The sequence below is a fragment of the Vulpes lagopus genome, chromosome X, assembly GCF_018345385.1.
Source record: "Vulpes lagopus strain Blue_001 chromosome X, ASM1834538v1, whole genome shotgun sequence".
Lineage (NCBI taxonomy): Eukaryota > Metazoa > Chordata > Mammalia > Carnivora > Canidae > Vulpes > Vulpes lagopus.
In genome coordinates this window covers 4,455,465-4,483,459 of record NC_054848.1, presented here as the reverse complement: position 1 = coordinate 4,483,459, position 27,995 = coordinate 4,455,465, and the positions used below count along the sequence as shown (strand labels likewise).

At 50.4% G+C, this 27,995-nt stretch overlaps 1 protein-coding gene across 6 annotated transcripts in view; it reads right to left on the bottom strand.

Annotated features, from left to right (window-relative positions):
• Window positions 1-16,503: 16,503 nt before the first annotated feature.
• Window positions 16,504-27,995, bottom strand: part of STS (steroid sulfatase) — a 127,796-nt gene continuing 116,304 nt past the window's right edge. For 5 of the 6 annotated variants that reach the window (XM_041740105.1, XM_041740107.1, XM_041740109.1 and 2 more), the window contains 2 exons: window positions 27,475-27,596; window positions 20,119-22,682 (listed from right to left, as the gene is read on the bottom strand). In XM_041740105.1, coding sequence (XP_041596039.1) covers window positions 22,309-22,682; window positions 27,475-27,596 — 496 coding nt within the window. In that variant the 3' untranslated portion in view covers window positions 20,119-22,308. Of the gene's footprint in view, window positions 16,706-20,118; window positions 22,683-27,474; window positions 27,597-27,995 lie in introns of those variants that run through there. The other variant, XM_041740106.1, reaches the window with a different exon arrangement.

Here is a 27,995-nt window from a genome sequence, read left to right as displayed (position 1 = left end):
CTCTGCTCTTAACCTCCATTCATTTTCTCTCCATGTACCAAGTCACTTTCCTGGAAGTACCCGCTCCCCCATCACCAAGCTCTACCAGCAGCTGCTCTTGTTCTGTCCCCCTAGAACACCTGCTCATAAACCTACTGAGTGACTGCATGTGGTTCAACAGCCCTGTCTCTGTAAGGATGGACGTGGCCCACACACGCTTCACTGACCCCCAGCGATCCCACCTTCTGATAATCCACACCTTTGTGTTACCACCTGCCCCGGGGTGGTGGCTGACCTGCTTCTAGCAAATAGGTGGAAGGTTGCTTCCTTCATTAGCTTCCATCATTATAATTTCACCTTGCTTCTGGCCTCTCCTGCCTTCTCAGCTCAAACACGTACAAGAAGCAAGATGCCAGGATGGAGTTGCCCACATGGTAAAGAACTGAGAGAGGCCTCCCAGTTGGGAGGGAACTGGGAAGGAACTGAATCTGCCAACAACCACACAAGCTTAGAGGACACCCACTCCCCAGTCAAACCTTCAGATAAGACCCCAGCATGGGCTGACATGCGTATGGCAGTCATGTGAGACAGCCAGAGCTGTGGACCCACTTAGGCTGTGGCTGCATGGCTGATCCAAGGTGAGTGTGAGATGACGAACCTATTCCAAATCTCTGAGTCTATGATGCTTGCTTAGTCAGCAACACACAACTCAGACAACAAATATGGGGCATACTTCTCTTTCCACGTAAGCCAGAGTACACTGTGATGTGAGGAACACCAAGGATGATTTATGTAGCATGTATTTACCTCTGTACATTTTTTAAATAAAATTTTTTATAGATTATTTTATTTTTTTGTTTTTAAGATTTTATTTATTTGTTCGAGAGAGAGGCAGAGATGCAGGCTCCATGCAGGGAGCCCGATGCGGGACTTGATCCCAGGACACCGCTGAGCCACCCAGGGATCCCCAGATTTTTTTATTTGAGAGAGTATGTATGTATATGTGGGGGGACAGGCACAGGGAAGGAGGGAGAGAGAGAGAGAGATAGAGAGAGATTCTCAAGCAGACTCCCCAATGAGCACAGAGCCTGATGCCGAGCTCAATCTTATGACCTGAGCTGAGATCAAGAGTCAGATGCTCAACCGACGGAGCCACCCAGGTGCCCCAACATTTATTTACCTTTCTATTAATTGATGGCTTCAAATGGCTCATGACTGGGAGGTCAGTGTCTCAGACATGTCAAGTACTTCATACATATTTGCCAAATTATTCTAAACAAATCCATTTCATTTGACAAATGCATGTAACACAGTGTGCTGGATGCCGCACGTGAATATCAAGATGATCCAGGTGGATTTTCTGAACTCATGCAATTTATCACTGAGAGTGGGAGGCACACTTGTAACTTCCTGTAATAATATATTACATAAAGGAAGACAATGCACAAAGAGGATGTTTTAAAAAATTGATTAGAGAGAGAGAGAGAGAACACATGAATGGGGGGAGAAGCAGTGGGAGAGGGAGAAGCAGACTCCCCATTGAGCCTGGACCTCATTGCAGGGCTCAATCCCATAACCTATGAGATCATGACCTGACCCTAAGGCAGATGCTTCACCAACTAAGCCACCCAGGCACCCCATGGAGGACATTATTAAGTGCAACATAACCAAACAAAATCACTTTATGGAGAGTTTGCATAATATGCAAATGCATATGCAATATGGAGAGTTGCAGTTTATGGAGAGTTTTCCCATAATCAATGGGCTTTTGCATAAGTAGAATGCCTCCCCAAAAAAGAGTTCCACAGCCTAATCCCTTGAATTTGTGGTTATGTAAAGTCACATGATGACTATTGTGAAGATGTCATCAAGGTTATGGATCTCCAGATACAGACATCATCCTGAATTATACAGGTTGGCCCAATCCCATCACATGAACATAAAATGCAGGGAAATTTTTCTTCCTGGAATAGAAAAGATGCGCCACTAAAAGAAGTCAGAGAGATCTGAAGCATGATGCACGGAAGGACTTGGTGCATCTGCTGCTCGTCTAAAGGGCAGGGGGGCAGGGGGGCAACATGGCAGGGAATGCAGCTGGCCATGAGGAGTTGAGCATGGCCACTGGCTGAGCCACTGGGGCAAAGACGATGCACGTCCCTACAGCTGGAAGGAACTGAATTCTAACCACCTGACGGAGTCTAGTCTATAAGCAGATTCTCCCTCAGACTCTCCAGATAAGATCTCAGGCCAGCCACCACCTTGATTTTAGCCTTATGAACCCCGAAGCAGAGAAACCAACCAACCAGACCCATAGAAAGTTTCTGCCTGACATAACTGTGAGATAATAAATGTGGGATGTCCTATGCTGCTAAGTCTGTGATAATTTTCTTAAGGCAGCAATAGATCACTAAGCCAAGACATGCACGGGGGAGAGGGATGAAGGAAAGTCATTCCAGACAGCAGGGTCTGTTAGCGTGAGCCAAGATTCGTGGCCATGACCAAGGAGGGGAAATGGCAAGTTATCTGATGTACGTAGAACATAATAAATACGAAGAGATGAGCAAACGCAGGAAGGAAGATAAGGTTAGGGATCGGGCGTCCAGGAAGACAGTCGTGGTGTTTATCTGCAGAACAGATTAGAACGGGCACAAAACCGTAGTGGGAAAGATGATCAATCAGAAATAATCCAGATAAGAGATGACAAGACCCTAAACCCGGAGCGTGGCATTTGGAATCGATACGAGTGTACAAGTTCAAGAGACAGTTCTAAAGTGGAGTCAACAGAACTCGATAAAATTAAATGAAGAGTTGCCAAAGACGAAAAGGTGACTTCGGTGTTTCGAATGAACCAGAAGATGGGAATGTAATTAAGCAAGAGCAAGAGTGAGGCTACATTTTTTTTTTTTAATTACTGGGGGAAGGGGAGCGTTATTGATTCCGTGTGGGGTGTGCTGAGTTTCCAGTGTCTGGGGAGGAATTCATAACGTGGCCGGCAACTGGTCTGAGCCCTGGAGTCCAGAGGGTGGGCCTAGGGCGCACAGGGCTGGAGACGTGGGCGGGGGCCGCAGCTCAGCAGCCACGTGGGGACAGGTTCTGCAGAGGGGATGCCACCCTGCCAGACGGCGGCCAGCACTGCAGGGTGTCCGTGGATGGCCAACGAGTGCCGGGAAACGCGTGTTAGCCATACGGTCTACATACCGCGCACATGCTGACGCATCACAGCACACGACAGCCGTCCACGGTGACGGGGGTCTGCACGGCCACCCCCAGGATGGCGACTGAGTGCACGGGCACCCGGCCAGCCAACAAGGACTTCCAGAGTGGGTCTGGGAGCGAGCAAGCCCATGTTCTTGGCCAGGGCACGTGACAACATGCAAGGGGAGAGCCTGCCGCGGAAGCAGGACGCCTGTAGGGGAACGTGGCCACAAGGCCGGGCAGGATTCGGTGCTTACCCCCTCCCTCACCATCACCCTCGCTCAGCTCGCTCACGACCACCCGACGGATGGCTCCGCTCTACTCAGTGGAACAGCCTTCCTGGTGAGTCACCTAATAAGGCTCCGACTCTTGTAGCTGTTCACGGGGAAGGTCTAGTTTTTTTCTCCCCTTTTCCATCTAGAACTCCCCCTGCCTCCTCCCGATCCTCCAGGGGTCATCGGCCAAATCACTGGAAAGCCCTGGCTCGGCGTCAACGTACGTCGTCCTGAGATGTCAGTCCGAGGGCTGTCTCAGGACGATCGAGACTCTTCTGTCATATACAGACCAATGAACACGCGAAATATACTACGTATAAAATCCACATTTCTTGGGGTGCCTGGCTTGAGCATCTGACTCTTGGTTTCTGCATGGGTCACGCTGTCAGGGTTGTGGGATCAGGATGGAGCTGTGGGATGGGGTTGGAGCCCCGCATTGGGCCCTGCGTCACCGATGTCTGCCTTGGGCTCAGGTCATGATCCCGGGGTCCTGGGATGGAGCCCCACTTCGGGCTCCCTGCTCAATGGGGAACCTGCTTCTCCCTCTCCCTCAGCTCGTACTCTCTCTGCCCCTCAAATAAATAAAATATTTAGAAAGAATTCACAGAAAGCTCATGTAGCATACGAGAGAGGAAACCAAAAATAGCCAACCACCAGGGGTTCTGGTTGCATAAAAGACATCATTTCCCTCCCTCTGTCTCACATTGAGCTTTTCTTCCTTCTTCACCTCTCGGTTCTTATTGACTCCACCTTGTCTCTCAACCTAGACATTCCCCTATTTATCTGCTTCTCTCCATGACTCTGCCATCAGGTGGCTCCCAATGTCACCCTGTGGTAGACTCATCTCCCCCTATTTAATGCTTGTCTCCATGACTCCACCATCAGGTGGCTCCCAATGTCACCCAAGGTAAGACTCATGTCCCCCTATTTACCTGCTTCTCTCCATGACTCCCACCATCAGGTGGCTCTGAATTTCACCCCGAGATAAGACTCATCATCAGTGTGTTGGCTGGAGCTCTTCCAGACAGGTGCCTGTCTCCACGGTCACTGATTCATATTCTGGTAAGAAAATTGCCCCCACTGCCATCCTCACCTGCAGCTCCACTAGCTCATCCGTGTCTTACTGGCCAACAGATGCATTCATAATGTCTTGCCAGCTGGCTGTGTGCATGTCTGGGCGACACCGCAGTGAGCTAAGAAGGGGATTACCTAGTTCCGAAGCAGGCTTGGCCTCCTAGCAGGCAGGGGTTGCTCTAGAAGAGAGTTCTAGGTGGCCTCTTTACCTTGAAATACATCTAGTGCAGGCTGCTGTGCGTGGAATTTATAGCACCTACCTCCGCCCCTGGCCTGCCACTGTTTATCTGATGGTGAAGCATCTTATAGGGCACCTCACAGTCAGTAAGGAGAAGGGAGGAAGGGCTGTCTTCCCTCCGACACATACAGGCTGGCAGAGATGTCACCGCTGAAGACGGCAACCAGTTTGCTGCATCTGCCACTGCTCGAATTCATTTACAATCCTAATGTGATTTGACTTTGCCTGTGGCATGACATCGAGGCTCTTGCAAAGACACTCAGTGCAGAGGGCAGTTAAGGGAGAGGGGGCTCCGCAGGCACCGGGGGGACACCAGGGCCCAGCACCTGTGCATGACAGTCCTTTCCTGCTGCATCCCGAGGGGAGCATGAGACTGTAGAGACGACGCTGTCCCTCCTGCAGGGCCTTCCAAGCCCCGAGCCCAGCTCACAGAAACCCGAGGACTCGTCTGAGTGTGTGAGGGGGCTGCTCATGGCCATGTGTCCTGTCTGCTGCCGTCCAACAGCTTGGAGCCCGAGGCACAGGGCCCAACTTGCCACAAATACAAAACCTGGGATGCGTTCAACCGTCGCCCTTTGCCTGCCTGGCCCACGTGGGCTTGGAAGGTGCCATCGAGGCATGCGGACAGGCCCCTCTGTAGTCAGCTCTCAGGAACCCTGCAGCTGTCTTAAAACCTTGAATGCGTCCGTCTCTTTCAGCCCTCGTGATGAACGCACACACACAGACCTGAATACTGACGCACACACACACGCGGGAATTCAGACCCGCCCAGGTATGCATGCGCACAGACACGCAAGCACGAGCATATTCAAGGGCTCACGATCGCTAGAATGTAGAGCACCATGTCACCCTCCCTTCCCTGTCCCTGTCCCACCGTCTGCCTCAAATTCCTTACCTGCCCATGGGAAACTATGTCCTTCCCTGAAGCATCCTTTGTCACTTGTAAATTGAGAAAAGGCTTCCTCCCTCCTGGATACAGTGTGAGAATAAAACGACCAAATGTAGGCAGGAGTGATGACACGCGGGGATGCCCGTCATCCCGAAGGGCCAGCGGAATCTATTCTATTCTATTCTGCGCATCTTGCACACAATTACGGAATCACCCGAGCCCCTAGCTCTCTGCGAAGGACTACATCTCCCAGACTCCTCTGTGGCTCAGCTGGGTCCACTGACCATGTTGTAGCTAATGAGAGATAAGAGCCAGCCGCTGTCCAGCTTCCAGGGCAAAGTGCTGCACAGAAGAGGCTTGCTTCCCGGCTCCTCTTCCCTCTCCCCAGTGACTGTGGTATCACAGGTCAGCGAACCGTCTCGGAAAGCAGCACCCCGACGACAACAAAAGAACAAGCTGCAAGGACTATGAGCCCCTGACCAAGTCTGCACAGGAAGGCACCCAACTTTATGGGGCGGAGAAATAAAGTCCAGGATTGTGGAAGTCACATCGAATCGAGGTCTCTGCTACTAGTGCAAAGCCCTTGACCGTAATCACTATGAGTGGCCCTCAAAGCCCTCGATCCCAGCACTATCTGCAGTAATCATGGCTCACGTGAATGGCGAAAAAGCCAAAGTGCACTGAGAGTATCCATCTCTCTTCTCCGCACCCGCATCTTCCCGGCCCCGCTCTTCCCATCTGCTAACACCTCGCCCCGATGCTTGCTTGCATGAGATGGCGAAGCAGAGCTTGCACCCATCCCCTTCGACCCTCAGTTCGACCCTGAGACAATCCCGCACACCCGTCCTTCCCACAGAAGCCTTCCTTCAGACCCTGGAGATGGTCATGGGGGGCCCCAGCTACCCTCCACACATATTCATATTCCTGCTCTCCTGTTCTTCTATTTGTTAATGAATCTGCTTTATATGAAGTAGGCCTTGGTTATCATGCAGCCTGACTGGTGACCTTTTAGGCTCTGCTCTGTGCTCGGCACCAGGGATCAGCAGTGACTGTAACACAGCAAGTCCTTGATCACATGTAACTGGCATTCCAGCTTGGGGGCGGGCGGGACGGCGAGCCACCACCACCACCACCACCACCATCCAGGTGCTGACTAGCCCTAGGAAGGTGCTGGAGCCTCAATTTGAAGAAGAAACGTGGCTCAGTCAGCTCAGGGTTCTTGGAGCAGGCCACATTTGAGCAAAGACCTGAAGAGACAGAGCCAAGGACCTGGTTCTGCCAAGGCCCACACTCAGAGGGGCTGTGGGAACTCTAAGGTGGCTCCAATTTCCTAGGGAGTGTTGCCCACACTGGGAAGGGCAGAGGGGTTTGCTTCTGGTGCCCATCTCGGGAATCACAGACACCAGGCAGTGGGCAGCAGCGTTTCTACTGGAAGACTTAGGCACACCCGCTGTGTGGACCCTTCCTGGCCGCACTGTGCCCGCCTTGCCGCATCACCTCCAGGACACGGTCTCTGACTTAGTGCCACGTTCTGAGAGCTAGTGTCTTTGAGTATAGCGTTAGTATTCATCACCGCAAGAAAGAATCCTTCCTCCTCCTGACAACCCTCCTGGGTTGTGTTTGGTCTTGGAATATCAGTAAAATGATAAAGCGACATAAATACTTCTGTAGAGAACTCGCTCTCTGGCAATCCGTAGACTACAACTGGGAATCCTTGACCCAAAGTATATGGAAGATCTTTACAACTGTCCTCGGTCCCCGGCTAGGGATTATCCTTTCTTTTGCCTCAACTTCTATGTCGGGTCAACTGCCAACTCCTGTCCGCTTTGCCTTTTAAAGAACCCTTGAATATGCCCATTTTTGACATTCTACAATGCCACATCCAAGGCCAGGCCACCATCATCTCTCACTGAGACCATTGACCCAGAGAGCCCTCACCCCTCAACACGTGGCTCCGTTCTCCCCCACAAGGTGCTAACAGTGATCTTTCAAATGTGATCAGCACTCTCCCCTGCTTAAAATCCTCCAACATTCTTGACTACAGGCTGAGATCTCGAGTGAGAGTATCCACCCCTGGTGCCTGCCCTCTCCTAGCTCCATCTCCCTACGTGTTTCAAGAATGCTCATGAACTTGGCATGCTCTGTGATGGTTAATTTTATTATATGTCAACTTGACTGGGCCAGGAGGTGCCAAGATATTTAGCAAAACATCGTGTTCTGGGTGTGTCTTTGACGGTGTTTCCGGAGGAGATTAGCATGTGAATCAGTACACCTAGCAAAGCAGATTGTTCTCCCCAGTGTGAGTGGACCCCATGCAAAACGGGAGAGCAGGACTTCACCTGCTGTTGCCAGTTTAAACAAAGGGGAAGCTCTGCAGAAAGTGTGCGAAAGAAATTGATTCTGTGAATTACCATTGAGCTTGGAAGAGGCTCTGAAGCCCCAGGTGACAACTGTAGTCCATCCTAGCTGATACCCTGATTTCAGCCTGGTGAGACCTACAGTATAGAACCCAGCCGAGGGGGATCCCTGGGTGGCTTAGCTGTTTAGCGCCTGCCTTTGGCCCAGGGTGCGATCCTGGAGTCCCGAGATCAAGTCCCACATCAGGCTCCCTGCATGGAACCTGCTTCTCCCTCCTCCTGTGTCTCTGCCTCTCTCTCTCTCTCTATGTCTATAATAAATAAATAAATAAATAAATAAATAAATAAATAAATAAATAAATAAATCTTTAAAAAAAAATAGAACCCAGCCGATATGCACCAGGACTGCGGCTTACAGGAGCGTGAGACCACAAACAGGTTTCACTGTATGCTGCTAATTTTGTGTTATTCCTGACACAGTAATGCAAAGTATCTAACACAGTCCTCTCACCATCTGTGGGAGGCACAGACTTCCCCGCCACATGCACTGGCTAAAGAAATGTGGACAGAAATGGCAGTTATAGGCATAGATCTGAAGAGCAGCAGCTGTCTCTTCTTGACCTTTGGCGGCTTCTGTCCTCTACCCCTGGGTCCTGAATGCAAAACAGAGCAGAGCCACATCAGATAACCTGCAGACCCATAAAGCATACGAATAATTGCATATTTATGTGCCGTTGAGTTGGCGAGGCTTACACAGCATTACTATGGAAATAGCTAACGAATCCATGACCACTTCCAAGCCAAAGCCTGGGTCAGAGTGATATACTTTGCTGAAGGTCTAGAACCATGGTTTTCTTTTTAAGATTTTATTTATTTATTCATGATAGACATAGAGACAGAGAGGCAGAGACACAGGCAGAGGGAGAAGCAGGCTCCATGCAGGGAGCCCGACGTGGGACTCGATCCCAGGACCCTGGGGTCACGCCCTGAGCCAGAAGCAGATGCTCAACCGCTGAGCCCCCCCGGGCGCCCCTCCAAACATGGTTTTCTACTACACAGACTTATACAGAATGAGGCACTAGAGCTGAAGACCAAAGATCGTTACCAAACAGGCTCACAACCAAGAAACTGAGAACAAAAATAAACCCATGCAAGCACAGGCCTGTTCTGACCCAGATCCACTGGGTGCCACATTCTCTCAAAGCATATAAATGTTTATACAAATTAACCACGTCATAAATGGCTAAGACATTTTGCTATTTTAAGTCTCCGAATGACACACTTGATGCATTAACAATCTAGACAAAGTTGAGTCCTTCTGTGATTTTTCTGGACTGCAGTATGTGAGGCACTTAACTCTGGGTGCTAGCATCTGCGTGTTCAGTCAGATTCATTCCGTTTTGCCTTTGGAAAATCCACGCCATCTTCAAAACATCAGGATTTAGGAAAACCGTTTCATGTCTTTAATCCCCAAAATGCAGAAATTAATTTAGCAATCAATTTGATGGATAGGGTATAACAAACAACAGACAAGTTGTTTAACACTGTCTTAAGGTTTTAATTCCAAGACTAAAGTTTAATTCTCATCACCAAACCCTGAGTATGTGATCTCTCAGACTGCTGAATTGTTACCTATCATTAGGAATGATCTTAATCCCGGGCCATATTCCTCCTATTATCTTCAAACATCCATCCAAACTATTTTAAGTCTATATTATCTGTAAAAAAAATTAGTATTTGTTTCATGGCTCTGGTATTTTTATTCCTAGAGTTAGGTGAGTTTGCATTCTTATAGTTTATTGCTAAAAATTTAACTTTTCCAAATACACCACAGTATCATTGTGGATTTGACACCACCCAGAAAATGTTTGGAATCTGCCATTCTAGGACTATTTCATGAGATGTTCGGTTCATTTCAAAGTAGCCTAAAGTTGGGGATCTCCGGGTGGCTCAGCGGTTGAGCGCTTTTCGGCCCAGGGTGTGATCCCGGAGTCCCAGGATCGAGTCCCACATCAGGCTCCCTGCACGGAGCCTGCTTCTCCCTCTGCCTGTGTCTCTGCCTTTCTCTGTGTGTGTCTCATGAATAAATAAATAACGTCTTTTAAAAAACCCCCAAAACCAAAGTAGCCTAAAGAAAATGAAGAAGTTGTCCTCGAAAGGGATAAGAGCATCCAAATGACACAAAAGCAGTCACTGAGTTGAGATTTTTAGGCTAGTGAGAAATTAAATAAGTGCGTTGGATATATAAATTTAAATCATTACGATTCTCATGGGAACACTACTTGCAAGAGAGCCAATTGTCTTAGGGAATCTGGACGATCGTGAATGCAGCTGAGCCCATGTGGGTCTCTCAAGTGATCTGCACCTTCTGTGTGCCCCAGAGGTGGAGATGGTCCCAAAAGTGCGTGCTTCTTTGAAAGAGCATGCAAGCACCCCGATCTATGAAGGAACTTTCCAATGGCGTTGGATCACACGGAGGAAGCGCAAGAAAATACATACACTCCGGAGACAAATGTCGTCATAGCGATTTGTGCAGTGTATCTTGAAAGGTGAAAATGTCTATGTTCTACTCGTGGATGACGGATGCAAAAATCTTGAAATACTGTAAGACAAGTGTGTTTGAAGATGGACACAGCGGTGAGAACTTTTGAAGCGTGGGGGGCGAGGTCACGGAGGGCTCCATACTACAGTCTCTGCTTTTGTGTGTGTGTGTGAAATTTCCCACAATACGTCACTCTGTTTTGTTTTTAAATTATCCTTAGCGACTGCGAGGCGCTCTTTCTACCCTGCATTCTGATCTGGAAAAGTACAGACACGAGTGTATTTTTTATTTTTATTTTATTTTATTATTTTATTTTATTTTAATTTTATTTTATGTATTTTATTTTATTTATTTTATTTTATTTATTTTATTTTATTATTTTATTCTATTTCATTTTATTTATTTTATTTTATTATTTTATTCTATTTCATTTTATTTTATTTTATTTTATTATTTTATTTTATTTATTTTATTTTATTTATTTATTCTATTTTATTCTATTTTATTTTATTTATTTTATTTTATTTTATTATTTTATTCTATTTCATTTTATTTATTTTATTTTATTTTGCGAGTGGATGTTGAAATTAAAATTTTGATGTGTGCCTCTCTCACGAAATGCGAGGCCGTCATCGTATTCTAAGCTTTTGTTCCAAATTGCTGAGGCTACAATGGGCAGATTGAAAGCACGTTCCTTTCAGCATAAACACAACGCAACGCCGTGCAAATCGCAAACAGACGGTCTTCGCTATCGCCGCCTGCAATATGAAAATGCAACGTGCACGGAGTCGACTCTACAGGTTCACATCGTCTTTCAGGCTTTGATGAAGATGTGCTGCTTTCGTAACACCTACATTACTGGCAGCTAAAATGAACCACAAAGTAGTCAGACAGCCGAGTTCATGCTGGAAAGAAGTCTCTATTTCTCTGCCAAGATAAAAGAAAATCTGGGGCAACGTGATTAAGTCTCTCCATTGGCAAATCCCTGCTGTATGGCCGAGGAAAATATTCACCGACCGAATAGGAAACGGTTCAGAGTACTATTTCATTTTGCATTTGTCCTTAAATACTACAATTAAAACGGTAGGACACAAATACCCAAACAGGTCTTAATATGGTACAGATGAAAACATTTCCTAATCGGGTAATGGTCTCTTATTAGGATAATTAAAATATGTTCTATAAAGTAATCGTGTTGGGATCCCCGGGTGGCTCATTTGGCACCTGCCTTCGGCCTAGGGTGTGATCCTGGAGTCCCAGGATCGAGTCCCACATCGGGCTCCCTGCATGGAGCCTGCTTCTCCCTCTGCCTGTGTCTCTGCCTCTCTCATGAATAAATAAAATCTTAAAAAATTAAAAAAAAATAAAGTAATCATGTTTAATCACAATGATGCCTTACACTTCAGCTGCCTCTATCTTCACCCTCCTGCCTTTTCGGGCACTAGCATTACTCCCGTCACAGAGTTTGAATTACCTCATGTTGAAATCCAATCCTCAAAATTAGTGATGTGGGGTATTACTAAGTGGCTGGGTCAAATCCTTTTCCTTCCATAGTTTGCAACTTTCTGTGCTCGGATCACGAAAAAGGAGAAATGGGAAGGCTGGCTGGCCAAGGGGTCGGTCTGCGTGAGCAACAAATGGACGGAAGGCGGTGCGGCCAGCTCCGAGCCGTCGGGGAGCGTGTGCGGGCGGGTGGGCGATGCTCATCACCCGTGGCCCTCCCAGGCTGAGCGTGCTCGTAGCTGCCTCTGCGGTGCTGAAAGTAGTTTTGTCATTGCCATTAATTCTAGAAGGGGCAACACGCCATGCAGCTGGTAGGGGCACGGCTCGCGGCCAGATGTCATCGGGAGATAAGCCAAGAGCACGGTCAGTTGCTGGAGTCCAGGCCCGCCTCGTCTCCTGTGTCTCCAGGGAACGTGCGTGCGGACAGAGCCCGGAGGCCGCGTGTGCAAGCCACGTGTGCCTCCCGGCCCAGAAAGCTGACGTCCGGGGCGGCGCGGGCCCGGGGCTTCCAGTCTGGCTGCTCCTCGGCCTGAGACGGCAGGTGCACAAGCAGCCGCAGGTGCCGAGGGCGCGTCAGGGGAGCCCCGGGCCTCCCGCCTGCAGTTCCCGCGGGCAGCAGGGGACGCGGGGACACGGCCACACGTGGCTGCCCAGGGCTGTGGCTCGTCACCGTCCTCGACGGGCAGCGTCACGGCTCCCGAGGCTCTTGCACGCGGCCTCGCCGGGCCAGAGGTCACGCAAGGCGGGTTTCAGTTGCCACGGAGGACAACGGCGCTGTACTGTCTCGCTTTTGGTTTTGGTTTCTTCAGCTAGACATCGCTGGGGTGGGGGAAAGGGCAAAAGTAATTCAAATGATGAAAAGGCCGAAAGATGCTTTACGTGCGTTCAAAGGCTAAACGCAGGATGCAAATAAGTGTTCGTGTTCTTATTATTGTTTTTTACTTAAAATCTGTTGTCCCCAACTTTTAACAAATGGGATGGAACATTTTAAACACACTTAAAATGGCGTTAAAATGTAGGGTTTGGGCGCCTGGGTGGCTCAGTCCGCTGAGCGTCTGACGTTGGCTCAGGTCATGATCCCAGGGTCGTGGGATCGAGCCCCATGTCCGGTTCCAAGCTCAGTGGGGCGTCTGCTTCTCCCTCTCCCTCGGCCCCTCCCCTAACCCGTTCTTGCTCTCAAATAAATAAATAAAATCTTATTTATTTATTTTTTTAAACATAGGGTCTGTTGTTAAAGCAAAACCATGAAACTTGCAGAACGGCTCCTGAATTTCCGTGTGATGCAGTCTCCCCAGTTCCCACTCTGGGAAGGTTAGCAGATGGGTCTATTTCTGAAGATACGGTCACCCTAAACCCTCACTTCTGTTTCTTTGCTTCATTTTACACAGGCCCGAAGCCGTCCTCATCTTTCCTCTCCTCCAGCTACTTGTGATGTCTACGTCCGATGAAGCCTCCAATCTTCCAGCGTCCACAGCGTCGTAGGATGGCTTAGCAGAGATTCTCTAAATGGGAGAAAAAGGAGCGACAAAGTGTTTTCCAGATTTAATAATTATTCCCTAAGCAGGAAGAGGGTGGTAACACGAGCTCCCCGAGGTGAATGGGATGTGCTCGCTCTGCACGGACAACATGCAGATCGCACTCACTAAAGCCACAAAGGACTAGCTTGTGGTCACCCTGGTGCTCAGCAAGGGTCCTCGGGGGCTCTGTGTGGTGTCCCCTTCGCTCTGACACCAGCCTGGGCGAGGCGTCTCCACCTGGGGTGTTGGGAAGGTGCTGCGGGATTTTTATCCTGGCAACTGATAGCCCTAGGCCCGAAGTAGCAGGTGCCATGTCTCCTCACGGCTCGCTAGCAGCCAGAGTACCACCGTCCTACGTGCCTGGGCAGTCGAGCAAGCTGGACATCCGTAGCAATCCAGGGACGACACGGTGGAGGACGGTGAACAGACACACTCAAAAACAAGTGCCTTTTTCTTTTTAAATTTTATTTATTCATTCATGAAACACAGAAAGACACAGACAGAGACACAGGCAGAGGGAGAAGTAGGCTCCCCGAGGGGAGCCTGATGTGGGACCTGATCCCACGATCCCCTGGTCAAAACCTGAGCTGAAGGCAGATGCTCATTCGCTGAGCCACCCAGGGGCCCGCCTTTTACTTTGAATGAAATAAGTCAATTATTTTTTTTTAAATAAATCAACTATTAATGTGAACTGTATTTTCGTGATTGGGACGCTGAGATTGTTTCTTTCATTCTGAAAATACCTCAAATCTGTATGCTCGTGGGTTAAACACACGGTTTTAACTCACACACGACCCTTCTGTGCTCCTTGCCAGGCAAATCGATGTAACAAGTGCTATGGTCCCTATGACCATCTACTTATACAATGTCACAGTCTAATCCATACTACATACAGTGGCACGGGTTGTGCACTGAACAAATTTAGGAAGCACTCTTCCCACTCCAGTGTCCCCCAGAGTTGTGTGCTATACAACATGTGCAGTCATATATGGAGATCACGAAATTCCATCCACGTTTCTTTTTTTTTTTTTTAAGATTTTATTTTTGGGGTGCCTGGGGCAACTCAGTTGAGCATTTGTGTGTGTGTGTGTGTTTTTTCTAGTTGAGCATTTGGCTCTTGATCTCAGCTCTGGTCTTGATCTGAGGGTCCTGAGTTTGAGCCTCACACTGCGCTCCATGCTAGGCATGGAACCTACTTTGTTTATTTTTTTTAATAGATTTTATTTATTCATTCATGAGAGACACAAAAGGAGAGAGAGGCAGAGACACAGGCAGAGGGAGAAGCAGGCTCCAAGCAGGGAGCCCGATGCGGGACTCGATCCCCCGTCTCCAGGATCACACCCCAGGCCAAAGGTGGCGCTAAACCACTGAACCACCAGGGCTGCCCTGGAACCTACTTTAAAAAGAAGATTAAGGATTTTAAGTAATCTGTACACCCAACATGGAGCTCAGATATATAACCCTGAGGTCACGAGTCGTGTGCTCGGCAAAACTGAATTTAAATTTAAAAAAAGGAAAATAAAATAAAATAAAAATAAATTTAAAAAAAGGGAAAAAAGAGAATCATGTGCTCTACAGTCTGAGCCAGCCAAGTGCCCCATTTAACTTATTTTTCTAGATTATTTTTTTAGATTTTTTTTTTTACTTAAAAATTCTTTTTTTTTTTAGTTTTTTTTTTTTTTTAAACCAAGAGATCAGTACATAAATCTAAGACTAAAGCAACCTGTTTCCTGTACCTGTTTCTCCATCTGCAAGAGGACTATCATAACATCGATCCGGCTGGTGTGCAGTGAGGGTTAAGTAGATGAATGCATAGAAGTACTTGCAATCAAGCCGGGGACGAAGGAGCCTAACTGAACACTACCCCATATTCCAGCCTCTCCCAACGGGGTGGCTCCTGGGCCAGTTCCTGCCTCATTTGCAGGGCAGTGCAATGTGCAGTAGAAACTAGCTTTATCTCCGCTGCGGATACGGTGGCTGGGGCCAGGTCTCCCTGATATAAGCTCCAACAGATGGCCTGCCCGATCCCCCTCTCGCCCAGCGGTTCCGCACCCCGTGCATCTCCCTTGTCTGGCACAATGCCACACGTGTCCTTTCTTGAATTATCTTAAACCCTGACTTCTCCCAACCCCGTCGCATGTTGCCTTCAACCTGAGAGGCAACTACTTTCAGATCTTGCTGTAGAGCGTCCTGCGGCTTGCCAGTGACAGAACGTGTTCCACCCTGCCTTTTAAAGAAAAGCACAAAAATCATGAATCCCATGAATTAATTGTAAATATTAAACAGGAGTTATGCGGTGTTATTTCAAAGCGTGCTGAAAGAAGTTGGCTTTAAGGCATTACGTTGTCTTTTGATCTCTAAGACTACAATCTGATCAACAAAACTAACGCACCCCAGTCACCAAGAGCGCATTTACGTATGCCCAGGAAATGCGTTTTTAAGGATTTCGAAGGTTATAGAATTTATAGGGATTTCAAAGAATATTTTATAGAAATATGTTCTTTGGAAAAATGCGCTTTTATACAGACCATCAGCCCTCAATATGTGCAACATACTTTGAAATCTGCCATCCTCATCCAGCCAACGAAGCACAATTTACGATTCCATTTGGAGGAAGGAGGTCGACGTGGAAGACATCATCAATGTGTTGCTTGAGCAACGTAGTTGACGCTGCCCACTCACTCGCCCGCTCTACAGTGGGATCATTTACCCTCAATTCTGGGCCCCCGCCAATTGCTGGCCAACATCAGTGCTCAGGTTTATCTTTTTTTTTTTTTAATTTTTATTTATTTATGATAGTCACACAGAGAGGGAGAGAGGCAGAGACACAGGCAGAGGGAGAAGCAGGCTCCATGTACCGGGAGCCTGACGTGGGATTCGATCCCGGGTCTCCAGGATCGCGCCCTGGGCCAAAGGCAGGCGCTAAACCGCTGCGCCACCCAGGGATCCCAGTGCTCAGGTTTATCTGATCAGCATCTTCACATCGTAGGAAAAATTCAAGGACCACATTTCCTTTGTCCACCATCCACCCACTTATGTCGTTTCCACATCTTGGCCATTGTGACCAGTGCTGCGACGAACACAGGAGAGCACAGATGTCTTCAAGATCCTGACTGCAATTCTTCTGGATGAACACCTAGAAGTGGGATTGCTGGGTTGCAGGGTAATTCTGGTTTTAATTTGTTGAGGACCCTCCATACTGTTCTCCCCAGTGGCTGCACCATTTTGCATTTCCCCAGTGCATGAGGGTTCCCTTTTCCCTATGTCCTTGTCAACGCCTGCGTTGTTTTTGTTTTTCCAGATAGCAGCCACCACCCTTCAATCTTAAAAAGGGACGGAATCCCGCAACATGCAACAACACGTTGAACCTTAGGGATGCTATGTCACGTGAATGACGTCCATCACAAGAGGACAAATACTGCAAAATTCCATCCACAGGAGGCATCTAAAATAGTCTATCTTACAGAAGCAAACAGCCAAATGCTGGGGCTAGGGTCTGGGGGTTGCAAACCAATGGGTGTATATTGCCAGTTACGTCACGTGAATCTTGCAGGTATGCTGTGTAGTGTGGTGTCTGTGGTTACCAGTGTGCATCGCACACTTAAAAATCTAGCTCTCAGGTTAAGTGTTACGACAACAAAAACATGAAAATGAAAATATAAAAGAACAACACAGACACACAAGAATTAATGCATGGAGCTTCCGTTTAAAGCAGCACCAATCAGAACAAATCGTTTGCAATCCAAAGAGCTATCATGACCCGTCACGTGTATACAGAGGGGCCAACCTCCTGGACCAGTCAAGGTCGTCGGTCCAGCTGCTACGAGACGAACAACCTCTGAATCTCAGTGGCTCAGAAGAGCAAAGTTTGGATCTTGGTCAGGTGGCGATCACCGGGCGGCCACACAGCCCTCCGTGGCTGCTCCCAGGTGGTGATGTGCATGGCTCAGGGGTCCAGGCTCTTGTAACCAACCCCATTCTCCTTCCTCAGGGTCTTCCGCGAGTCCTCCTTACCTGCATGTTCTGCATTCGGAGGCCACAAGAAGAGGTGACGTGCAGGGACCTTTGTGAGCAGCCCTGAGCATCTCACAGTCCCAACACGACAATGAGAGCAGTGGGAAATGCCTCCCCGCCTGGTACGCATTCATGAAAAACCCTCCATTTGCTCCGGGAGAAAGTTTGGGCCTCAAAGAGACCCTGCCCACGAGGGAGCACGCCGTACCTTTGTAAATACGCCACTTTACGTAAATGTTGACCCCGTAATTAAATCCAGACAGTATGCAGTTTGATAGTCAACCCAAAGTGTATGGCCATAAAAATACATTCACTGGACATTTTTGCCTTCAGAAAAACACCACCGTAGACAATATGGTTTGTAACCCGAGACTCTCATGTGATCGATGAGGCCAATTTTTATTTTTGGAAGATTTTATTTATTTATTTATTTATTTATTTATTTATTTATTTATTTTCTTTTTAAAGATTTTACTTATTTATTCATGAGAGACACAGAGAGAGAGGCAGAGACACAGGCAGAGGGAGAAGCAGGCTCCCTGCAGGGAGCCCGATGTGGGACTCGATTCCGGGACCCCAGGATCACGTCCTGAGCCAAAGGTGGACGCTCAACCACTGAGCTACCTGGGTGCCCCAGTGAGGCCAATTTTATGTCCTAGAATTTAATACGACAGTGACGGTTTGCTTAGTGGGTAAAGCATATCTAGGCCTTGTGCAATCCGCCTCTATCAAGATGTGATGTGTCTGCCGAGTCACATACACAGCGCAACCCTGCAAAGCCATTCAGAACACTTGAACCTCATGAGTAGAAGCACTTTTAGGAGAAACATCTGAGGGTCTCCAGTGTGGTTTTCTTCTTAAAAAAAAAAAAAAAAAGGATGGATCCATCGCCCTGTGCACAATGTTTCCTCTGCGTGAACAGGTGGGTACGTTTCAAGGAATACCTAACACCTGTTCTAGGATCCTAATGAGGAGAAGCTGACATTTCCCTAATTGAAAAGGCTCCTCTGACATACTATTTGTCGCTGTTAAGTATTGGCAAATACGACGACTGCTTTACTGAGAGCCCGTGAAACAAAGCGCCTATGGGATTACGTGACGGTCCACTGGAGGCGGCGCTGGCAGGACAGGAGTTCGTGGTTCCAGGGCCGCTGGGGGGATGTGGGCAGGGGGAGTCTCGGTGCACACGGACCTCGCCCTCAGCACCTACTGTAGGGTTTGTGCAGAGGCGTTGGGTCACATGTGCGCCCCCCTAGCGCCCACTGTTCCTGCACCTCTCCCTCGACCTTGTTTCCGCGGCTCGGGTTTACTCTGACTCTGCTTGGGTTTTGCAAAGGAATCCAGCCTCAAGACCAGACCAGAGAGGTCGACGTTTTCCGTTTCGAAATTTGGACTTTGGGCAGCCTGGGTGGCTCAGCGGTTTAACGCTGCCTTTGGCCCAGGGCGTGATCCTGGAGACCCGAGATCGAGTCCCACGTTGGGCTCCCTGCATGGAGCCTCTCTCTATGTCTCTCATTGAGTAAATAAATAAAATCTTAAAAACCCACAAAATTTAAACGTTGCTCCCAAAGCCCGCCTGACGCTTAGGGATGCAATCGGTATTTGCCGAAGTGAACCCTGTAGTCCTCCTCTCCTAGCACAGCAAACCCTCCACAAGAAGAGGTGACATGCAGGGACCTTTGTGAGCAGCCCTGAGCATCTCACGGTCCCAACACGACACTGAGAACATTGCTGAAATGAGTCACTCGGCAAATGCGTTGCTGAAATGAGTCACTCGGCAAAGCACAAAGCACCAGCACACGTTTTGTCGCCAATGCAAGTTTTATTTCAGCTTTGCGTGGACTTTAGAACAAAATTTTGAGAAACCCGTATCGGGGCGTCACGTTGCAGACAGCGTTTTGCAGACGTGGACCAGGTACCTTCCCCGCATCTCTTCCCCACCCTTGTCTGTACGTCCCACGGCGATCTGACGTCTGCTCCCCTCCCTTGAATCCGGGACGATGTGGGCCGTGGTTCCGCTCTCCCACGCCGCGGTACCGACCCCGGAAAATGATGCCTGTGCACACGCGCCCGTTCGCTTGGCTTGTCACATGCTGCGAGTCCACAGGCTTCCTTTTAAAAGAATTTGTTCAAAGCTTCACAACGTACTAAAGTTTGGACGTGTAACCCAGGAGGTAGCACCCGTGAGACGTTTTGAAAACAAGCAGCCTGGCACAGCTTTGCAAAAATACATCGCTAAGCCAACTGGGTCATGACGAAGGTTGGCTGCGTGTCTTCTGAACAAAAGAATTCAAATTTCCTGCTGTGCGTCCCAGGCGAGACTTTCAGAAGACCTAGGAATTTTGCTTATTACGAATAAACCTGATTCCCAAATACCCTGATTCAAAACAGTCATCTCAGTTCTTTGGAGGCAAATATACTTTTTAAGATTTTATTTTATTTATTTATTTATTTTTAATTTTTTTTAATTATTATTTATGATAGTCATACAGAGAGAGAGAGAGGCAGAGACACAGGCAGAGGGAGAAGCAGGCTCCATGCACCGGGAGCCCGACGTGGGATTCGATCCCGGGTCTCCAGGATCGCGCCCTGGGCCAAAGGCAGGCGCCAAACCTCTGCGCCACCCAGGGATCCCCTTAAGATTTTATTTATGTACGTGAGAGGGACAGCGCGCACGAGCGGGGCGAGGGGCAGACGCAGAGGGAGAAGCAGGTTCCCCGCTTGAGGAGCGAGCCCCTTGCGGGACTCGATCCCAAGACCCCAGGGTCATGACCCGAGCCGAGGGCAGATGCTCTACTGAGTGAGCCCCGCAGGCGCCCCCGGAGGCAAATATATATATTTTTTTGGAGGCAAATATTTTAAAGCTGATTTTATTTCTAGAGGTATCTGTGTCCTTCGTTTGCAGCTGCCACTGTACACGCTGAACGACTGTCGATAGAAATATACATCGGTGTGACGTGTAAAAGCGCTTCCGTTTACTTAGTCCCCCAGCACACACTCCGCCCCGCCGCGTGGTCCGAAAGTCCAGCCGCAGTGAGTGCGTTAAACGGCGAGCGAACTGATCCGCTTCCCACCCAAGGTTGTAAGAGTGGTTTGCGATGTTTCCCGCGTGGCAGGACAGCCAGGCCTCACCCGCGATGGGCTCGCCGGCTCGCTCCCCCGCGGCTCCTGAAGCCACAGGACACGCTCTGCGCGATTTCTGGAGATATGCACGTGGAAAGGGACGCTTCTGTGCGCTTGCAGCCGTGCCCGGGGGTGGGGGGCGTGCAGAAACGGCACTTGCAGGTTTGCTGAGAGCGGGAACAAGGATGGAAGGTGTGAAGTCGCCCTGCTGGGTCCCCGAGGTCGCCTGCGGGGCACACGCCGGAGCACGTGCCTTCCCTGCACGCGGCCACGCGGGCCCGGCCGTGTCCTGCAACCCAGCGAGCAGCGGGCCAGCTGGGGACGTGCACACATGCAGCAAGACAGGCAGCACTGGGCCGTCCGTGTGGGGCCAGGAAGGGATCCAGACGCTGCCGCTGGGCGCTGAGCCGAGTCGGCAAGTGACAGGAGCAGCCTCCGCTCAGCTCGGTGCGTCCTGGGCGGGTCCGGGGCCACACCCCCTGATGCCGCCACAAGCACACGTAAAACGGTACATGTCGGCGAGGACGCAGGGCGCAGTGTCCCGTGGCCTCGGCCTACAAGTGTCTGCATGAGCTGCTGCGCTGCCATCGGTACATCCTGCAGGAACGATATGCGTCGTGGGGGGCGGGTGACAGGTCTCCCCACCAGGTCACTCTCTGCTCCGCGTGGGGAGGCATCCCCCGGGCTGTAGCATTCCCGGGCCCGGGGCAGCCTTTCTCTGACATCCATCCCCCCCGCCCCCCACCACAAAAAAAAAAAAAAAAAACCAGGAAAACCCAAATATAGTATATTCTGAGATGGAAATGTGTGGAAATGTGTTTGGGGGAGATTGGTCTCAGGAGTTCGGAGTGCCCAGAGGATTTCACATAGAGTCTGTTGCACAAAAAAAAAAACTACAGGTGAATCGCTTGCATTTGCCTAAATTGCAGAAAGCTTCTATTTTATGGTCTAAATCCCTGCGGCGTCTCGAGGGAAGAATTAAAGTGCGTTTGCAGGAATGCACGTCTCACGCCGAGCTTTCCGCGTGCGTCCTCAAGGACACCGGCCAGAACCGCCTTCCCACCCAACGCGCGACGTAGCGTCATCTGCCGTTGGCGAAGAAGATGCTCCTTTACTCGTCATCAGCTGTGGACGTTAAGATCTAGCGAATGCTTTTGAACGCTGTTTGCGCTCCCGCTGGCGTGCCGGGGATCCTGGCGGCGGGCACCGCAACACACGCTAATACGATGGCACGTCAGCCCGCGGCTCATGCGCATCTGCGGAGTGGTGCACGGGACCCGGCGCCCCTTCCGATCCGTGTGCCCTGGAGCCGCCCGTGCCCGCTGAGCCTCTCGTGTCACGTTTACAGGCCTCCACGAATTTGGGCCACGGAAGCCCCAAGTCTGGCTTTGACCCTGTGTGTCTTACCTGTCGTTTGTCCCCTGGGGTCACTGGGGGGTTCTCGATGGACCATTGGGGCGGTAAGAGGGACACAGGCTCCCAGTCTGAGATGCCCACAGGGCCGGCTTTGCCCGGTGCCCCCCACCCCACGCGCCCCGTGCACGTGTGCAATGCAGGAGGCGAGGCGGGCTCCGGGCCTGCGTCGTGTCCCCACCTGCACCGCTAGCGGCTCGCTCCCTTGGCCTGGTTTTCCCGGTCACACTGGCAGGAGAGGCCGGAGGACGAGCAACACATCTGAAGCCACGGCTTCCAGAGAACGTTGCCCAGCGACAACTGATTGGGGACGGCCTGCAGGGTCTCGGCGTGGCGGTCGGCCGCCTGCTGCATGACTGCGAGGATGTCGCGGAACCGGGGCTCGGTCGCCGGCGACAGCGGGCTCCTCTCCCCGGGGTCCTTGGCAACATCAAAGAGCAGCGGCGGGTGGTGGCGGCTGACGAAGTGCCCGTGGCAGAAGCACACGTGCGTGGAGAAGCAGCCGTTGGCACCCTCAGGGCTGAACTTGGGCGTGAAGAAGAACGCCTTCCAGACGGACGTGCCTGCGGTTCACAAGGACACAGGTTGGCGGGCTGGGGACACGTCAGCATGGGGGGGGGTAGGTGCGGCCGCAGGTGGGGTGCCAGGCCCTGGCGTCACCGAGCGCCCCGCAGGACAGGAGGCCCAGGGCTCACACACGCAGAGCGGGGCATGCACGAAGCGGGGCTGCGAGGAAGCGGTGCTCAAGCAGTGCTCCGCGGCACACCTGCGGGTGCCTGTGCATTGCCCTGTGGTGCTCACAATCTGCCCCCCTTGCATGTATCTCTCTGTCTCAGTCTCTCTCCTTCCTCGTCCTTTTCCCCCACCCCCGAAGTCTCAGGGATGCTGTGCAGACAAGAGGACGAGGAGCCTGTTTGTTCTGTGCCCGGGACCGCCGCTGTGGCGTGGAGCGGCATAGCGGCCACCCGGACAGCGTCCTCGGACCAACACATTCTGGGCTCCCAGCTCTGCTGCCTCCCCCTCTCTGAGCTTTTCAGCCTGCGGCCCGTGTTTCCCTCTAAGGCCTTCCAGACGACCGAGGTTCCCCGCTCATTGCAACAGGAGAAATGCTAAAAGTGCACGCACACGCATGCATGCACGCAGCCACACGACGGTCCTCCACACGCTAAGGCCTCAGATAACATCTTACGCCCTCTAAACCGAGAACGCCTAAAAGGAGCAACTCAAGAATGAAATGAGCCTGGTCGTGAGGATGGGGAGCGACCACAAATGGGCAGTAGCTGGAAATGTCCTGATACCCGACTGGGACTGCGATTGGCTGTGCTGAGCTGCACACGTTTGCTAAAAATCATGGAACTGGAATTTTACGGTAAGTGATGTCTTTTTTTTTTTTTAAGTTATTATTTATTCATGAGAGACACACAGAGAGAGAGAGGCAGAGACACAGGCAGAGGGAGAAGCAGGCTCCATGCAGGGAGCCCGACGTGAGACTCGATCTTGGGACTCTGGGGTCACAGCCTGAGCTAAAGGCAGATGCTCAACCGCTGAGCCACCCGGGCGCCCCGATTTTTTGATTTTGAACCTCACTTACCTCTCGTGCGGCTACGGGGATCAGAGAGGAGCTAACAAAGATCTGCCTATGCATCATGGAAATTCTAATAATAGCCAAGATTACGTCACCAAACAAGGAATAAAACCTTCCCTACCTCCTGTTTCGCAAAGAAGGCACCTTTGAAAAAGTCGGACACGAATACATTTCTTTGCAATGAATTCTATTATCCTACAGCTTTTTGTTCTGGTTTTGTTTTTTTTTAATTTTTTAATTAAAAAAAATTTTTTTAATGCTTTTTTTTTTTTTCTTCTTTAAATCACAGTAGAAAAGTTTCCGGCAAAGTCAAAGTGAAAACGTAGCCGGATTTGTGAGGCGGTCTGGGTTCAGCGTCAGGCGATAGCCGCGCGCCGTGGATTTTCGCGTGACCCGCTGGGCCGGGGGCTGTCGCCTTAACGCGAGCATTTACCTTACACGCTGTGTTCACAGGCTCGAAAATCGGTATCGGAATCCTAGAGCCAAGTATCCACCTGCTTTCTAAGACAGATTTTTATCCCCAGAATCAAGCTGCCGTCACGCTGAATTTTTAACAGCACCGCCTCATCGGCCCCAACGTGACGCCGAGGCTTCCGACGCACACTGCCCAGTCCGCTGAAGCTCAAGATTCCCACCGAAACGCGACACACCTTATGCGTGCGACCGTAACGTGATTCTGCGATTTCTCCCACAATGTAATGGGAGTGGTGATATTAGCTCCTGATTAGATTATGTCATTCAACTTGCTGAGACAACGCAAGTAGGTAATTATTATAATCACGGAATTATTAAATTATAGAGGAGACACTGCAGATTAACAGTTAAAAGGGATCTCGTGTTTCAGAAGGGCGGAAACAGCACCGGAGCTCCCACTGTTTGGACAATAAGTGTTTAATAAGGCTGGGATTGCGGGACGCGGGCCTGCCACTAATCAGAACAAGCGCGGTCAGTGCTAATTCCCTGGTGCCGGTGACCTGCTGCGGAGCCAGCTCGCTCTCACGGAGCAACACAGCCTGGATCTGCGGCGCCCGCGGACTCCCGTCACGTCAGCCACATTTTAATGGCACATGGGGCAGATTCCTGAGCAAGCAGGGGCGGCCTCCCTGCAACTACATCCTGACCCTAAATTTCTGTTTTTTTCTCTAATAAAGTATTGTGAGCTCGGGCTGCAGGCTCCTTATCTTTGAGCATTAAGGAGGGCAGCCCGGGTGGTTCAGTGGTTTAGTGCCGCCTTCAGCCCTCGAGACCCGGGATCGAGTCCCACATCGGGCTCCCTGCATGGAGCCTGCTTCTCCCTCTGCCTGAATTTCTGCCTCTCTCTCTCTCTCTCTCTGTGTCTCTCATGAATAAATAAATTAAATATTTTTTTAAAAAAGCATTAAGGAGGACACGTGACGTGACGAGCAATGGGTGTTGTGTACAACTGACAAATCGAGGAACGCTACATCGCAAACTGAATATGTGGGCTAACTGAATTTGCGTTAAAAAAAAATTATGGACAACGTCCCTGCACATAGTACAGCAATCAGTGGCAACCTCCTCTCAAAGTAGGTCTGCGATGAGGCAGCCCACCCACCCAACGAGTGCTGGCTGACACACAGCCCCACACGGATGACAGTCACGCTTCCCCACGCACCTCTGCATTCCCAGTCTTGGGCCCGTGCACCGTGGCCTAGGTCATAAGTAACGCCTGGGCACGGCGTTTGCGGTGTTTTGCTCACTGACAGGCACTCATCCTAGCACAGAGGGTGCCACCTACTAGGCGCTCAAACACATTTGTGGAATAAATGGATAGATGAAGTATTGGATAAGCAGCCACAAAACCATGGGCGCTGGCCAACGAGCACTGCTAACCAGTTCCAGCGACAACAATGAGGCAAGTCAATAATAAGCCATAAAACCCCTGGTGTGGAGACCCCTGAGCCAGGCCCCAAAATACTGCCCTGTCTCCTTTCCTGCTGCCGGGTCAAGGCCGCAGACGTTCGACAGTCGCACAGGACGGAATGTCACTTGTGTGCGCGTCAGAGAAGCAAATTTTACCCAAGGGCCAGCTGCCTATGGGAATCTGGGTCTTGCTTTTCTCACGTACTCCTATTTTCTCTCTCTCTGTTCCTTTTTGTGTTTTTTCCTCCACAGGGTGTGCCTCTCCAGCCCCTGATCCAATATGTTCCTTCCATCTTCTCTGAATGGGGTGGTGGTGGGGGGTGATGGCAGCGGTGGGTACAGTGGGGTGGGGGTAGGGGTGGAGGGTGGCTTTACAGAAATGCGATTCTGTGAGGTTCAGGACGTGATAATCACATTTCCTTCACTAGGCACGAGTCACAGACACCTCATTCTGGACGTTTCCAGCAGGCCCCGTATAAAAATAAGCACGAAGGGGGACGCTTCCCATTCTCTGGATGACTCAGACCTCACTGTGTCAATTAATCTGGAAAAAAACAAAAAACAAAAAAAAACCACGTCCCTACGGACATTTGGAATTACAAGACACACTGATGAGATACAGCAAATAGAACGCTTCCAGGTCCAGAATCCGAAACCCGTGCTTGTCTCCTATTTATCTTCCAGAAAACACTGCGGGCAAGCCGCCCGGATTTGAAGGAGCAGCTCTGAAGGGTACACCCGCTGTGATTTCGGTGGCTAATGGAAGAGTTGTGATTTTGCACTTGAAACATAATGGAGAGGCTGCTCCTTAAAGAAGCCTTTGGTAAACTGGCGGGGTGCGCGGGGTGGGGAGCGGGAGGTGTTGAAACCCAGTACGATCGCCACCCCGAGCTCAACAACGAGCCGTCAGGTGGGAGGCCCAGCAGAGCGTAGCCTCTAGGATCAAGACCCAAAGCATGACAGAGAGAGAGAGACAGAGAGAGAGAGACAGGGAGGTCTCCTTCACTGCTGAAGATGAAGCAGGAAATCCGTGCTCCGTATCCACCCGGCGGAGACGGTGCTCCACACACTCCCGTGCATCTTAGTCACCTCAACGTCGCTGCCCTTCTAAGTTCCAATACAAAGAACTCTGGAGCCTATCCCTAATACCTCGGATTATGGCTTGGTCGCACCTGTCCCTTTACACCTGTTACAAACACGGCTCCAAAACTGGCATCGGAAAACCCAAATTCTCTCCCCTTTGGGGCAGAGTGCACCACGGAAAGAACACCTGTTTTCAGACAAACGAGGACAGGGAAGCATCTGAACTGAGCTCGAAGGTCTGACTCTAGCCCACGACCCTGCCACCTCTGGGCTTTGGTGAGAAAGGCACACACACATCCTAGATGCCGTTCTGCGGGACAGCGCAAAGCTACAGGAGTGCAGAAAGCACTAGACAGCAGGCACGGGGGGAACATTTCAGGGGAACCTTGGCGGTGCTCATCAGCTGCTAAGCATGACCCAAAAGGCAAAAGAGGGAAAATCCTTTCAGGCAGAGGATGCTGCACACAGCAGGGGAGGCTGCTGTGGCTCCAAGTCATTATTGAGAAGGAGGCTGTGCCAGGGGCATGAAGCTGGGCAGCCAGCCTGCAGGGCACGAAGGAAGGAGGCTGCAACCTGGAGCTTCCTCTGCCTGGCAGGAAGGACTGCCAAGATCCAGTGATGTGCCAGCAACAGCACCAGAAGGAACAGGAAAAGACAGGACCAGGAGGAGCTCAAGACAAAGCACCGTGACCCTTGGAGGCACCCCTCGGCCTTTACAAAGCAAAGCCCACTTGCCGCTTCATCTCCTTGCAAGGCATTGGTTGCGAATGTACTACAAGCGTGGAGAGCTCTGTTTTACTCACTGTTCCGAGGATGCCAGCGCACAGCATTTAAGTAGAAGTTGCAGTAATGGAAGAGAAACTCGTGATCCGAGTGTTGGGTCTTCCCCTGAAGCAGCGGCATCAGGTCATGGCCATCTATGATTCTGTGGGACAAATCAAGCAGGCATCAGGTGGTGAACGGCCACACCATCCTTGGGCTAAATCATCCCAACCTTTGAGTCGTCCCTTCAGCAAATGAGACCGTGATGGAGCCACCTTGTTATCATTCAGCAACCAATGGAGAGAACACTCATGACCTCCTCGGGTCCACATGCAACTTCGCGGAGCCAGTTCTGCTCTTGTATGAACTCCTTTAACCCTATAAGCTGCACCATGAGTTGGGGCCATTATCATCCCATGGCGATGAGGTGGAGGACATCAACCAGAAAGCGTCAATGACTTACCCAAGGTCATGGGATGAGGACCAGCCCATGGGATGGAAACCCAGCTGATTACTAGGCATCGGTGCTCTCAACTGCTCTCCCTGCAGCTCGTCCTAGACT